General features: G+C 46.1%; 1 protein-coding gene across 1 annotated transcript in view; it reads left to right on the plus strand.

Moving 5' to 3' along the window:
• SLC44A1 (solute carrier family 44 member 1) overlaps nt 1-13,003 on the plus strand; it is a 77,429-nt gene extending 64,426 nt beyond the window's left edge. Inside the window, exon 16 of the mRNA XM_052700703.1 lies at nt 12,589-13,003. Within this exon, the coding sequence (XP_052556663.1) occupies nt 12,589-12,669 (81 nt within the window). The 3' untranslated portion in view covers nt 12,670-13,003. The remainder of the gene's footprint in view (nt 1-12,588) is intronic.
• Nucleotides 13,004-14,861: the final 1,858 nt, after the last annotated feature.

Consider the following 14,861-nt stretch of genomic DNA (forward strand, 5'->3'; position numbering starts at 1 on the left):
AGGTGCAGAGCTGAAATTCTGAGATTCTTTTTGTGTGTGCGATACCACTCCATCACTGTGCTTGCTGTGATAAGGAGTGAAATGCATTACTTTAACAATTCCAGAGCTGCTTTGCAGCTAAAGTCAGCACATGTATGGCCAATTTAGAACTGTATCTTCAGCCTTCCATGAGCTTGTGTTTGTACTCCCACCTGCCAAAAACAAGATTCGGTTTTACGTGTGGCCTTAGCTTGGTGTAGTAAGACAAGGATGTTCAGTATAAGGAAGCATGTCCTAGAATGGTGGAAAACCATCAAGTGGAAGACCAAGTCCATACTGTTGTGGGGTTTACCCTGCCTGCCAGGTAAGCCCCTGCTCCTTTTGTGCCTTCCTTTCCAGGAAGACTGGGGAAGAATCAGAATATGGGTTGTGGTAAAGACAGCTCATTAAATAATGGGAAAAAATCAAAGGGGAGAAAAAACATCATCAACCAAGTGTTGCAAAGGCAATCGCTCGCTCACCACGTCCCACCAGCAGACTGATGCCCAGTCAATCTCTGAATAATGGCTGCTTTGGAAGACTCTCTCCCTCCCACTGTTTTTTTGTGTTTTTTTTTTTTTTTTTAAATTTGAGTGTAATATTCCATGGCACAGAGTATTTTTTGTGTAGTCTGGGCCAGCTTTCCTAGCTGTGTCCCCTCTCAGCCCTTGCCCACCCCCAGCCTTCTCTGCAGGAAGGGAGAGACAGAGAAGGCCATGACCCTATGGGAGCACCGCTCAGCAGTGGGTTTGTACACTGTGTGCTACCAGCGCTGCTCTGATCACAGATCTAAAACAGTACCATATGGGCTCCTGTAAAGAAAATTATCTCTGTTCCAGCCAAGCCCAGCCCCCTGGTCCACTTACCTAAATGTTAACCCAAGACTCACTTCCCACATTTCTGTACAGCACCTTCTCAGGGTGGTTACTTCTTTCTGAAAGGGCTTTTTTCAGAGTAGGCGATGAGTCTGCTCCGCAGTGCTCCCTTTAGGGAGGGAGCAGGATATGCTGACTCTTACTCTTTCAGCACAAAATGGGGATGTAAAGCAGAAATGAGCCCTGTCTGTATCAGCGTCCTGGCAACTGAGCAGCCTGCGCTGAAGACAACATATTTAATGTGCCCTCAGGGCCTGCACTTTAGTGGTTTGCTCTGAGTAGTTACGATGTATTCTATGAATGTATGTTACAGAGTCAGAATAAATGCATGTAGCAGACATATACTCGTCATCACCATCCAGTGATCATTTGGTTCTGAATGCATATTACATGATGTACTGGACATCGCACAGTCATTTTAAGGAACGTTAGAGTTTAAAAGTAGATACCTAACGGTGCGCATCCCAGTTTTGTAAATCATGGCTTTGCCTGTGCAGATACTGTTTACTGAATCTCAAGCCCGTTGTTTCTTGAACAGCTTGTGTGTCACATTGTCACTACTGAAGTTCTGTTTCATCTTTGTGAAAAAATATAGCTCCTTCCCAAAGGAGGAAACTCCTTCCCCTCCATGGAAACAAATACTGTTTCACGGAACAAAACCCAACAGACTTACGTGAAGCATTTCTTGCGCTCGGCTTTTTGTTGGGACAATGGAAGTTTACTCCAAATATCAAATTTTTTCAGTGCTCTTCCAACTGTTTTCACCTCTGCTGTTAATTCCATCACATTACAAGAGAGATAATGGAGATTAGTAACTTTATATTTCTTGTGCTCTGTAGCAAATACTGTTCTCAAGATTATTATTTTTTTTTTTTTGATATTTAGAGAGATGAGAGAAGATACGAGTTTTATCTCTTGTGATGTGGGTCATACACAGAAGGCAAAATTTCTGGTCTGGGATGGAACTGCGAGGTATCTTGCAGTGTTTGCAAGCTGATGCAACCAAGCCAAAGCTCTTTAGGGACATTAGGATTATGAGAATATTTCCAGGGATAATAGGTAGCATGAATACATCTAAAATATCCATTGGGAGGCTAAAATACTTGGCATTCATTTGAGAGAAATCAGCTAAACCAGAACTACAGAAAAGTAAGAAACTCCATCACATTCTACTCCCTTGTCTCACTGAGGCCATCACGTGATATGTGAATATACTGAAGCACAATTTGGTGTTTTAAGCATTTGGTAATTATCTGGAAAATTGTAGGGCTCCCTCCAGAATCAAAGGTGCAAGAATTTTGAGCTAAAGTAATAGGTAACTGCAGAATTAGCCTGAAGTTCCAGAGACACCTCTGGCACCTCCGAAGTACTACGGTAGCAGTGGTGGTCACCACTCCTGAAGTGTGCCACCTCTCCCCTCTTGCTTCACTGAAATATGGGCAGGTAACGACCACTTCAGAAAGGTCTAGTGTGATTGTGAAGCTGAAGACTCCTGAAATCCAGTGAAAGCTGAGCACTGACTGGAGTCCCTGTGAAACTCATGATTTTTATCTTTAAAATAAGTACTGTGTGTGCTCCGGTGTTGGTACTGGATGGATCCGTCCCTGCTCAAGCTGTAGAGTGTCTCCTTAGAAAAACAGCTGTGGGGTCATCTGTGTGGAGGGGGAGAGGAGGAAGAACACAACAAAAGTTTGTTTTGTTTCTGATATAGGCCAGGGAGCAAATGCCGGAGGCCAGTGGAGCCGTGGAGAGCAGAGTTTCACAGGTAGAAAATAGTTCACAGAATCTTCATAGTAAAGAAAATTCACGTTCCATTTCACAGACATCTCACAGCAATGTCCCCTGTGCCCTGCTTTTATTTTGCTCTTCAGAGCAAGAAAAGTACAGTCTTACGGAAAGGAATTATTTTTATACTTTGGATTGTGTTGCTGGTTACAGTAACTGTGGTAAGGAAAAAGGAAAATCTTCCAAACAAATGTTAAAGGCTTGACAGTACTCAAAAAAATTCTTGTGTTGTCATAGCCCATCAAAGCTTCATGTAAAAGAGTTTTTCATCCTCTTTCACTCACAGTTCTAACAGGGAAGTTAAACCCCTGGACTGGTTGAATAATGTACATTCAACTAAAATAAATTAACAACTGCTCCATTTTTCCAGTGGAATGCCACCTCCTTTTGGAATGGGAAAAATAAATGTGAGACTGCTTATTGTTGTCTGAGAACTAGAAATGTTTTATACTGCAAGCTGTGAACGCAGGAAGAGAAGGGAAATATAACAGTGCTGATCTAATCTTAGATTTTCTGTGTAAACTGACATTGTGCCAGAATACTGATGCAAAACTGTATTTTAGTCTAAGAAATGTATAGATTTTTTAATGTATCAAAATAAAGTTTGTTTTTTGGTTAAATAAGAAAGTCTTTCTGTCTCTGTGGAGTGCAAGGAGCCACCTTTCCTCATAGAAATGCTGTCTGACAGCCCTGAAAGCAAGCAGAGTCTGCCCAGGTCTGTGTCTCGGCTTCTGTGCTCTGTGGCAGCCTGCCCTCTAGATGGGAAGCTGCAGCAGTGCTGTGCGTGGCTTTTTGTCTCCCTCACTTGCTCTGGTGCCAAGAAAAGCCATGCTGTACAAGCGCTCTGCTGGGCTGGGTGGGCTGAATGGGGTTTTGTAGAGCAAATGTGTTTGTGTTGTCTTTCTTCTCAAAAATCTTTTGCTCCTCAGCTTATTTCTTAGGGGTATGAATATGCCTCGTTGAATCTATGCTGCACATGCAGATGAAGTCTCCCCCGTGGCCAGGTTCCTTGGCTTCTCCACAATGCAGGCTCCTGAAGGGTCAGACCCACACTGAGCAGGTTGATGAGCCTTCACCTTCCATCGTGCACATGCAGAGTCTTTTGCTCACAGCCCTGTCAGCCTGCTAAGGCTACCTGCACCTGTTACCTGCTAATGTGCTTTGTCCTACAGAGACAATCTGGGGGAAATGAGAATGGGGAAAGGTGAAGGAAGTCCTGTTCTGTATTTTGATAGCTGTGCAAACTTTTCATCCCAGTGCTGCCCTGACTTACTTGGAGCCAGCTCCTCATTAAAAAATGTTTTATACACGTTCCCCGCTCTGTAAGCAGGGTCTCTGTTCTGCAGAGATGTTCTGAAGAGCTCAGAAAGCTACAGATGGGTGGTGAACAGAAGCAATTCATAGCCACATCTGTGTAATCTTATTAGCAGAGATGTGTGCAAATGCACGTTAATCCTCCTCATCTTCCAGTGGGCACGCCTAGTTTCTGCTTTCTCTGGCTGCCAATTTTTTTTTATAAACTAATATGCCAAGCTGAACAATGTTTTCTCTTTGTATAATTATTTACTGCAAACCACATCAGCACTGCATTAGCATAACATGATTTAATTCACCTGGGAGCCACTTCCAGCTCTGATGTTGAAGCCATTGTGGCAAAGCAGTGAATGAATGAAGTCGGGATGGAAAGGGCCTCTGTACACAGACAGTTTCCCTGAAGGCGCGCCCCCTCGTCTGAGAACATCTTTTTCGTGTCTGTTTAAAGGATGAGGCTGAGTAGCTTGGCTGGGTGGGTTTGGTTGCCTGGAGCAGGAGAGGCACAGTAGATGCTGTTCATCAGCAGAGGAGGTCTTGGCCTTCTGTGGGGCTGTGACCTTCCGCGTGCCACAGACTGAATTCTCCCAGCAGTTCCTCCCCTCCAGCCACGGCTCCTTCCTCCCACAGGAGGCACCACCAAGGAGCTGACCCAGTTTTAGTCGCTGGTATTCAGATGTTTAATGAAGATTAGCCAGTGCCTAGGGAGAGATTATTTAGAATTTCTAATTACTGTTTAAATTATGGGTGTGTGAAGTGGATGAAGCTTGCACTGTATACAGAGCGCCTACAGAAGCTGCTCTTCTGACACCTACTGTCATACTCTGCACCTGACTCATTCCTCATTTGTCATTGTATAAGAACATGCGCTGTAAGGGCAGACGTTGTAAGACCCTTGTTAAAGGAGTCAAAGGTGGAAGCAAAGCTGATGGCAGAAGCTCTGAATTGTTTTGTTTGGCCACCCGAGCTGGCAGTAATCAAGTGGGAGGTAAATAAACGGGTGAGCGGGTGTTTGACTCTTACGTGCTTTGAAGAAGGAAAAAAAAACAAACCTGAATCCTCTGACATGCTGGGGGAAAAAAGAAAAACAAAATGTGAGTCTTCCACAGTCCCAGAAGCAGCGAAATGTCACGTGATTTTAATTACTTTTCTGACAGCTCTTAGCTGACTTCCGGTTCTAAGCACAAAGACCTGGAGGAGTGCAAGCCCTGAGCAGAGAAAAGCCAGCAGGTATTGGTGGTGTTGGTTGGAGCAGGGTGGTGTGGCAGGGCCTGCCGTGTCCAGCCTCCCTGCTCCATGGGGCAGCTCTGTGACTGGACACAGCCTGGCTTCCCAAGGCTGCTCAGCACCACCTGCTCTGGGGCTGGAGTCCACTGCCCACAGTCCCTGTGCTTGCTGTCTGGCTGATGGGAGTGCCAAGAAGGTGAGTGCAAACCGTATCAAATGCTGAAACTTTTCTAGAGACAGGAAGGGGGTTTCCAGGAGTTTGCTGCCTGTTTCATCATGCCTCGTAGGAGGGCTGCAAAGGACTGCCCCGTTCTTGTGAGCACACTCCTGCAGCCTGCAGGAAGCCTGCAGGAACGCCAGAGGTTGATTTGAACACTCAGGTGTTGGATCCATCCCCTGTGAAACAGCACAAGGGCAGGAAGCTTCGGGAGGGGGCTGCAGCACAGAGAGCATTTGGGGTTCTCACTTGGCTGTGTTGAAGCTCAAAAACTGTATCAAAGCATGATTTTCTCAAAACCCACAAACAAACAAAGCTACTAACAGACGCGGCACAGGGATGTGCATTTCTGAGCTTCCCAGAAGTGCATGAGAAGCAGCACGTTTCTTTGCAATGTGTTTGCTTTTCTGTTTGCATCTACCAATTACAGCTTCCCTGGAATAACAAAGCTTCTGCTGGCAATTAAAAAGAATTAGGTCATCTTTGGCTAGAATTAGGCTTTTGCATAGACCTATATGGGAAAACTGCAAGAAGACAGACAAGCCTCTATGGTCTGGGATCATTGAATGTGCAGCAGAAGGGGCTGCTGGAGAAGCTGTCCTTCAGCATCTTACTTCTGCAAAAGATCAAAGCTGTCCTTGCTTCCTCTACTGAGAGAGACACTGCTAGGGGGTCTGAGAAGGGAAAAGGCACCATATCAATCCAGGACAAACACCATTGTGCTGTAATAGCAGCAGCACCGCAGGCGATTGGTGCTGAGCATGTCGTGTCTGTATACTTTGCAAATGGTGCTTGATTTAGTGATTATTTAGTGGAAACATACTAGACCAGAAAAATGTGGCTGCTCTTGAGCCAAAGGGTTAATTTTTCATATTAAAATGCTTCAATGACTGCTTCCAGATGAGCCCTGCCAACTTGCAGCCTAAGGCCACAGCTCACTACAAGGCATAGGCAGCATCAAGAGTGAACTTTAACAGCTTCATCGGCTATTCTGTTCCCTCCTTTGCAGTCACAGTATTGAAAACCAGGGGGAACTGAAAGCACTCGTTGGCTAACCATTGTAATTTGGCTGTGAAATAGATAACCATTGACTAGCAAGCACAATTAGCTAATGAGATCAGTGCTTCGTCGTAACCCCACTTCAAAGAGACTGCTGGTAAATTTGATACCAAAATAGCATCACAGGAAATGCTTATTCCCTAAAACTGAAGGTGTATCCAATTAAGCAATGTTGCAAAGAAGCCAGCAGTGACTTTCACCACAGGCTGCCATCAGCAGCCGTTTATCTGCAGAATGCTGTGCACAGACCCGTGATATCCTCCTCAAGCAGCTCACTGGCTCAGCTCATGCCTTCACCCATGTCACTGCTCTTTCCCCTGCCCATGAAGACCAGTACACCAAAACAGCCACACATATTTTGCTGCAAACCATTTTGATGCATTTCTAGAAGAAGAGCTTGCTGGGCCCCGAGCTGCACACAGCCTATTAGGGAAGCTTTTTAATATCCAGCAATGTCTGCTCCTCCTGCATCCTTCAGGGATGAGCTCTGCTCCCTGGGCTGTGCTCCCACAGCCCTGACAGCAAGCCTAGTGCCAGGATTCCTGCAGCTGTGTCAAGAAATTTGCAACATGTTTTGGGTTTTATTTTACATTATAAAAGCAAATGACTCACTTTTTTCTCTGTTCTGGCCCTCAAGCAAGCCATCAGCAAGCAGTGCATCTTCTGAGAAAGATAGAAATCCTGGGGCCTTCAGAGGCACTTCCTAGGCCAGTGCTGGTTGCTGAGAGGAGCTGCTGATGGGAGAACATCTTCAAACTTCCCTTTCTGCTCCCACTGCCTTCCTGCCCTCTCCATCTCCTGGCTGGCTCTGGGCTGAGCTCACAGCAGTGCCAGCCACAGCTGCTATACGGTTTGATGCCTTCCTCAAAAATGGTTACTGCCTGTTCGTCAGCCTTCTAATGGATGCTCATGGTTCTCATCCTCCCAGAAGGGCTGGCTTCTGACAATGTTTGCTCCTCTGTAGGCTATGGGGCCAGAACCTGGCATGATTTCCCTGCTGGGTGCAGCCAGACTGTGAGTGCCATGCCAAGCATGAGCAGATGAGAATCTCACCTTGTCACTCACCCAAATCCAGGTCAGGAGAAGGTCCACCAGTGGCAGTGATGGTACCTGACCCTCTTGCTCCAGCTTGCTCCCAGCTGGTCAGTCTGGGATGTAAGGTGACACACCAGAGGTTGCTGCTCTCCAGAAAGAAGCAGGAAATCAGCCTTCAGGGCAAAATTTATCTGCTCCAGTGAATTTCAGTTATGGCAGCTGCAAGACAGAGTCAGAAAGTCATTTTGCACTCCCCAGCTTCTTGTGCATAAGGAGAGTTAGGCTCATCATGCTTAGCCGCACCATGGTTTTTCCTGCTGCATCTTATTTGCTGTACACTCATCTCTTCCCTGCAATGCATGGGACTTAAAGGAGTCAGGTCTCTTATCATGGAACATCACAGAACCATAGAATATTGCAAGTTAGAAGGGACCCTCAAGGATCATGGAGTCCAACTCCTGGCTCCACACAATACCACCCAAAATTCAAAACCTGTATCTCTGCTGCTGTTGCTCATCTAAGGGGGCAACACAGCTTTCTCCAAGGTGTGAAAATGTTGTCGTCAATGATGTCACATTCTCATCCATGAGTCTTATATCCTCCAAATCATCTTGTTTTTAATCTCGTCTATATCACTGCAACCTTGTTTTCTCTTTGAACAAGCATGAGATCTTCATGCAGCAGGCAGCACTCACCTGTGCCCCCACTGTCTGTATTTCTTTTTGCTTACTGTCCTGCCCTAGTCTTCCCCTGCACCCCATCCCAGGCACGGCCTCAGTTGTGCCTATGTCATCCCATCTGTTCTTTGTTGTCCTCTGTGATTTTCCCACATCACCACGAGTGGTTCCCAACTCTCCCCCTCTCAGCCCCTCCCTTCCCACCTCTCTGCTCCTCCTGCTCAGACCCTGGGTGCCGCATAGCCAAAGCTGCTCACGCTGACCTTGATCCTGCTATCTGGCAGTGTTCCTCTTCTGCTGCTCACTGTCTCTGTCCCTGTCAACTCGGGTATCCTATTTGTCTCTCTTAGGGATCTAGACATCCCTTGGGGAAAGGAGGTGAAAGCTGTTTCTGCTCTGCTGTGCCCTGGTAACTTAAGGTAGGCAGATGGACAATAGCTCCAGCCAGTGCCTGCCTCTTACAGGGCTGCTTGATGACCATGCTGTTCTGCTGCTATTTTTAGCTGTAATCTCCTTCTCCATTTAGTAGCTAAATGCTGGTAACAGAGAACACGGCTGTGTTGCTGCTTTCCTGCACCCTCTGTGCTACCATTTCTGTCTCTGTGCATGCAGGTTATCTGTAGCACTTGATAAAACAGAGCTCCCACTCTTACACAAGATATCATCCATGGAATTTCAATTGCACTTGCCTCTGCCTCCCTTAATCCTGCTGCAAATAGAGTGGAGAGCAAAATGCACTTTAAAGTGCTTTTAAGCATCTCACAATGAAACAATTTGAATAAGGACCCAAAAGCCTCACGCACTGTGGATTTCAACTGCTCTCTTCAAGTGGCATTCAGTTGAAAGGGAAGGATGCAGGGTTATCACGTGGGTGGTGATGACTGTCAGTGTAAGTGGTAATCTTAATATTCCATCTAGAGAAGCAAGCCTGGCTCAGACCTGAACAGTCCAAAGCTTTAGTGTGTGTGTTGACTTGCCATGTAGTAAACACTGGGGTTTACTTGAAGTGCTTGCTCTTTTTGAGGAGGTGTGAGAAAGCTGAATACTACACTCCGTTTGCAATCCAGAAACACAGGCTCACTGATTTCTGCAGGGTTTTGCTGTGCCTTTCAACAGAAATCCATCAGCACCTGAAAGTCACTTGTATCTTTGGTAACTAGCATTTTTTAATTAAAGCTTCCTTCTGTTAATGAAGCAGGCACAGTGCCACATGCTCTGAGGCTCCATAGCTTTGTGTCCTTTGTTCCTCAGCTCTCTTCTGAAAGACCACAGCTGTACCCCTCAGTGCACAGACCAGCCATATATGCCAGCTCTTCTAATGGCAGATTTGACCCTGAATCAGTCTCACAGTGCCCTCTTCTGCACCAATGCTCAGCATCACCTTCTGAGAGCAGGGACTGAAAGAACCTGTGGACAAGGAGTGCAGCAAAGGGATTGCTGATAACCAAGTCTAGTGGGAATGCTTATGGGGATGCAGCATGTCTTAGCATAATGCAGGTCACAGCAAAGGCAGTGGAAGTGTTTGCAAATTTGCATTTCCCATGTCTTTGCTCTTTCCATCTCTTAGGGAATTCCTCAAGACTTCCCAACAAGTTCAATAAACTCTCAGCCAAATAAAAACTTCAGCCACTGCAGGGGAGGACACAATCCTCCCCCAAGGACCTGGCAGAAGCCACCTTTTATATGCTTGCTGGTGATCAGTCTGTGATGCCTCTGACCAGCAAATGTCTGCTAATCCAAATTGCATTAGCAGCAGGCAGCTGCTTCCTTGCAGAAACACATGCAGACAACACAGCTATTTGCTCAAGGACAACCGCCTGCTTCCTGTTGCAGGACTCTGACCACAGCGTTGCCCTCCTGGAGGAACACATTTCACTACAGAGAAGGTCACAGGCCAGAATTAACATATGGAGCTGCACTGATTTTCGCAGAGACTTCATCTACAGTCAAAGAGAGGGCCAAGTCTTGACAGTGATGTCTGCAGAAGTACACTGGCATCTGTTGAGGTGCCTCTCCTCAATCCCTAAAGCAGAAGGGATGTCATGGATGCCCATATGTCCATCCCACATCTTCTCCTGTGACAACTGCCTTTGCATTCATGGATCAAACTCCACAAGCACACAGTGGGGACAGCCCCAGCAGAAGGACCTGCAGCTTACGGGAAACCTGTGCTGGAGCAAAGATGGGTCTACACCAGTACTTCAGCCCTTGCTCCTCACTGTGGAGCAAGCCAGCAGGTTGTGATGGGCATGGACTGTCTCAGAAGGTTGTGGGTTGGTTTGTCCTGCCAAGGGAGCAGGAGGCACCGCGGGGAAGGGAGCAGGACTGTGGTCTAGGTGTATGATTGATGTCTGGAGCACCTCTCTTCCTCTGATGGAGATTTCCGGAGGTGCCAGGGACAGAGCTGGAGATGGCTGTCCCTGGGAAGAAGGTGTGCTCCTCTGGCTTTCTGCAGAAAAAGAAATACACGGATGTTTCACATGAGTAGCTGAAGTTGATGGAACATTACCCTATGAGAGAGTACTTCAAATCTTCCATTTTTAAGCAGAGAAACTGTAACACAAGCCCAGATGAAACTGCTATACAAGCAAGTAGGAACATATACTTGCAAAGTTCCCTTGTCTTAAGAAGAAAAGAGAAGTCATACATAAAATAATTGCCGGAAGACAGAAGAAGACAATCAGGAAAAGGTAAAGTCCTTGGCCCAGAAATGTTGTTTGGCAGTGTAGATGGCATACAGAGGAGGTGTGGTGAAGACTGTAAATCAGGAAGCTATTGGAAAAGCATGGTCCCTCCTGGGAGGCACTCACCTCGAAGTATACAGCTATTTAAGAAAACTCTGTAGAAAAAATCCCTCCTTCAGTTTATTCAGTGGAAAGCTAGGGGTAAATCAATTGTAGGGCTGGCATGTGTAATTCCTACAACAGTTTCAGGCCACCTGCAGCTGAGAGGAGAGGACTGCCATCCAGACAACAGCCTCCTGCTCCACTGTGCCCAGGTCTCCACATGTGCCAGAGCTGACCCTGCACCAAGTCTTCAGGCTCCTCTGCCCTGCCCAGCTTGCCGTGTGGGTCACGCACTGTGCCAAGGGCAGTTTGCCTCTGCTTGATTCCTGTTTTGGCTCCGCACTGTAAGAAAAACATTGAGACTCTGGAGAGCATCCAGAGAAGGTCAACAAATCTGCTGAGGGCTCTGAAGTCTAATGGGGAACAGCTGAGGGAGCTCGGATTGCTCCATTTGAGAAGAAGAGACCTTATTTCTCTCTGCAACTGCCTGAAATATTGTGGTGATGTGGGGGTCAGTCTCTTCTCCCACTCAGCTAGCAATAGGGTGAGAGGGAATGGCCTTAAGTTAACGAGGGGAGGTTCAGGATTGATATGAGGAAAAACTTTGTCTCAGAAAGACTGGTCAGGTTCTGCCCAGGGAGGTAATGGAGTCACTGTCCCTATGGGTGCTCAAGAACTGTGTAGGTATGGCACACTAAGGGATGCAGTCAGTGATGGACTGATGGTTGGACACGGTCTCTTCCAACCTTAATGTTTCCATGATGCTATGACTCCTGCTGCAAAACAGTCATTGCAGGCTTTCCTCTTCCAGGAATCTCGTGCCATCAGCTCAGTGTTCACAGCAATCTACTTGTCCCTGATGCACAACAACTTTGCTTGCAGGAGGTAGGAGGTTCATCATACCCACTTTTGTACTCCACCAGCAAAGTGGACGTAGGTATACATATAGTTTGTGCCTGCCAGCTGGCACTGGGTGACCAGGTCCAAGCACAGAAAGAGGATGAGGAGGTTCTGAGCCCATTAAGCAGGCAGCCACTGATCTGCGCTAGCAAGCAGCTGCACAAAACCTCTCATGTCCTCCACTGCATGCCACCACCCCAGCTTCTCGTTGCTGAGTGCCAGCTAAGGCAGCAGTGGGGCTCTGGGCACACCCTGTCTCACCACAAGAGCCTGAAGACTGTGTCCATGATGTGCTTGGAGAATCTTGTATGAGGGAAGGGAGGACCAGAAGGCAATCATGAAAAGCAGTGTTCCTTAATTTGTAGTGGTCGGAGGAGTGCAGTCAGCCATGCAGTCCTGCAAAGTGCAGCCAGCCTTGAACACTGCACTAACTGTGCTCCCTTTCTCCGAAAGGCAACTCTCATGTTGATCTCTTCTCTGGAGTATACCAGCACACAGCATTGCAGGATAAAGCTCTTCTTTCTTCATCTCTTCTTTTTTCCTGTTCCGTAACCCTCTATGAATAATAGCATTTAACAGTGGACACTGTTACCCAGGTGTTCTTGCTTTTATGAATCCAAAAATCTTCCTTGATTTGCTATTTTTTTTCTTCTAACGTTTCTTCAATTTTTCTCATTTCTTTCTGCTCATGACTGCAGGGCTTTTCAAAATTTGCTTCAAAATATGAAGTGACTTCTGGACTGGTGGCTCCAGGCCAGCCCTCCATTTGTGGTGGCTAAGAAAATGTACTTATTCCCTCTGTTTTATTATGGGTCAGAGCTTACTGCAATAGGCAGTTCCACATGAAAGGAGCAGCTCTGGAATCTGACAAACTGAAATGATCGAAGAACTCAACTTCCATCTTCTTGGACAGGTAACTCCCAAGAAATATCCTTATCTTCGTTTTCATGTAATGGGTTTTTTATTCTTTTCCTCGGCTCACGTGAACTCCCCTGGCTGCTCTTTATTTGAGCAGTGTACATAAGTGTACCTTCTTACAGAGGCGTATCCTACATCTTAAAAAGAAAGAAAGAGAACTTTTACAGTAGTTAACCAAAACTGAGCTGAGTTTGGTTTTTTTGTTTTGTTTTGTTTGTTTGTTTATTTGTTTTTTGAGCCTTCCCTGGCCCAACAGGAAGAGTAGAAAAGTACCAGGAGTAACAGGGCTGAGGTGGCCCCACATCAGCCAGCACGCTCTGGAGCAGTGCCTCAGTAGGTGTGTATAGGAAGGCTGTGTACAGCAGCAGTACCCAGTGTATGGAACTTACAGATATGAGGATAAGACATGGGCAAGTAAATAATTATGGAATGAAAAACGAAAATGGCATTTTGGAGAAAAAGGGCACGTGGCTAATTAACTGGCCTCAGAAGGATTTTGCCTTGTGACTTCAGAGCAGTCTCAAAGCAGGGTTGGGGAACATGCAGATAATGAAATTTCCAAAACCAAACACCAGGAGCACACAGAGGCCCTTTCGCCAAAACCACAGACTAATTCTGTGTAAAGCAGGTGTATAAATAAAAGTGCAAAATGTGTAATTGTATTTATGCATACACATATAATACATTTAGTGCAAACTGGATACATGAAAAAATCCATGGATAACTACAGGAAACTGCAGAAGCTGCATGAAGCAGGTGAGTAGTGCTGACTCTGAGGTGGTAAAAGCCCCATGTTAGCTTGTGGCTAAGCTACCTTTCTGACCCAGAGTGTCGCAAACCCTGGCCTGCTTGCTGCTCCTGACCCCCCAGACTGGTGGTATTCTCCAGTGACACTTCCTTCTATCCACTGGACAATGGTGTGCTGAGCACCAGCTGCCCACAGCACCCAGTCCCACACTGGAGGTCATTTGATCATACTGGGAGAGCTCATGGGTCAGCAGGGCACCAGCACTGCTCCCCAGGGCACGCAGCCAGATAGAGACAACACCTAGATTCTGCTCCTAGCAGGAAGGGTCCATACAGGAGTCAGGCTCCAAGATCTCTGTATCACAGAAGAACCACTGATGTCATTTGTCTGGCCTTTTACACGGTCCCCCATAACATTCTTCTCTACACGTTGGAAAGGTATGGGTTCTATGGATGGACTGTTTGATGGACAACAATCTGGTTGTGAGATCATAGCCATAGAGTGGTGGTCAATGGCTCAGTGTCTGGATGGAGATCACTGACAAGTGGTGTCCCTCAGGGATCAGTACTGCGCTCTTCAACATCATCAGTGATATCGACAGTGCAATTGAGTGCACTCTCAGCAAGTTTGCAGATGACACCAAGCTGAGTAGTGCCTTAACGTGCCCGGGGGACAGGATGCCATCCAGAAAGAACCAGGTTAGACTCAAGCAGTTATCTCAAGAGAATCTCTACAAAACCAAGGGCAGTGTCCACACCTGGGCCACAGGAGCCTCCACTAGCAACATGTTGAGCTGGAGCTGAGATTAAAAGATTTTATCCTCCCTGTCCTGATTTATTACCAAGTGGTCATAGTAATTTACATGTCAACCACATCAAAGTCTTTTCCTCCTTCCTCGTAACTCACTGCCACTAAGGACAGATTTGCCACTGATCTACAGTACTTTATATAATGCAAACACATTAACAATCCTTGGAGGGTTATGACATCCTCATTTGACATTTTGTTTACACTGGCATGAAAGTATCATTAAATGAAGGGCAATTCAAGTCTTGGTTCTTTCTTGTTTGTTTTTAATTTTAGTTTTCAAAAAGCTGAATGCCTTGTTGTATATGAAAATAGAAGTGCAGTAGATTTTAATGTAAATTACAGGGGAGGGAATCAATCATTTAAGTCCCAAAACACATTTTGCTCTCCTCCCTTTCTAATAGAAAGTCTATTAAGAAAATTCTCCAAAAAGCAAAGCATTATTTTACTAAGTATACATATGTAAGAAACAGCTCTTAGCTCAAAGCAATGTTTGTG

This window comes from Tympanuchus pallidicinctus, unplaced genomic scaffold (assembly GCF_026119805.1).
Source record: "Tympanuchus pallidicinctus isolate F22 unplaced genomic scaffold, pur_lepc_1.0 scaffold4, whole genome shotgun sequence".
Taxonomy (NCBI): domain Eukaryota; kingdom Metazoa; phylum Chordata; class Aves; order Galliformes; family Phasianidae; genus Tympanuchus; species Tympanuchus pallidicinctus.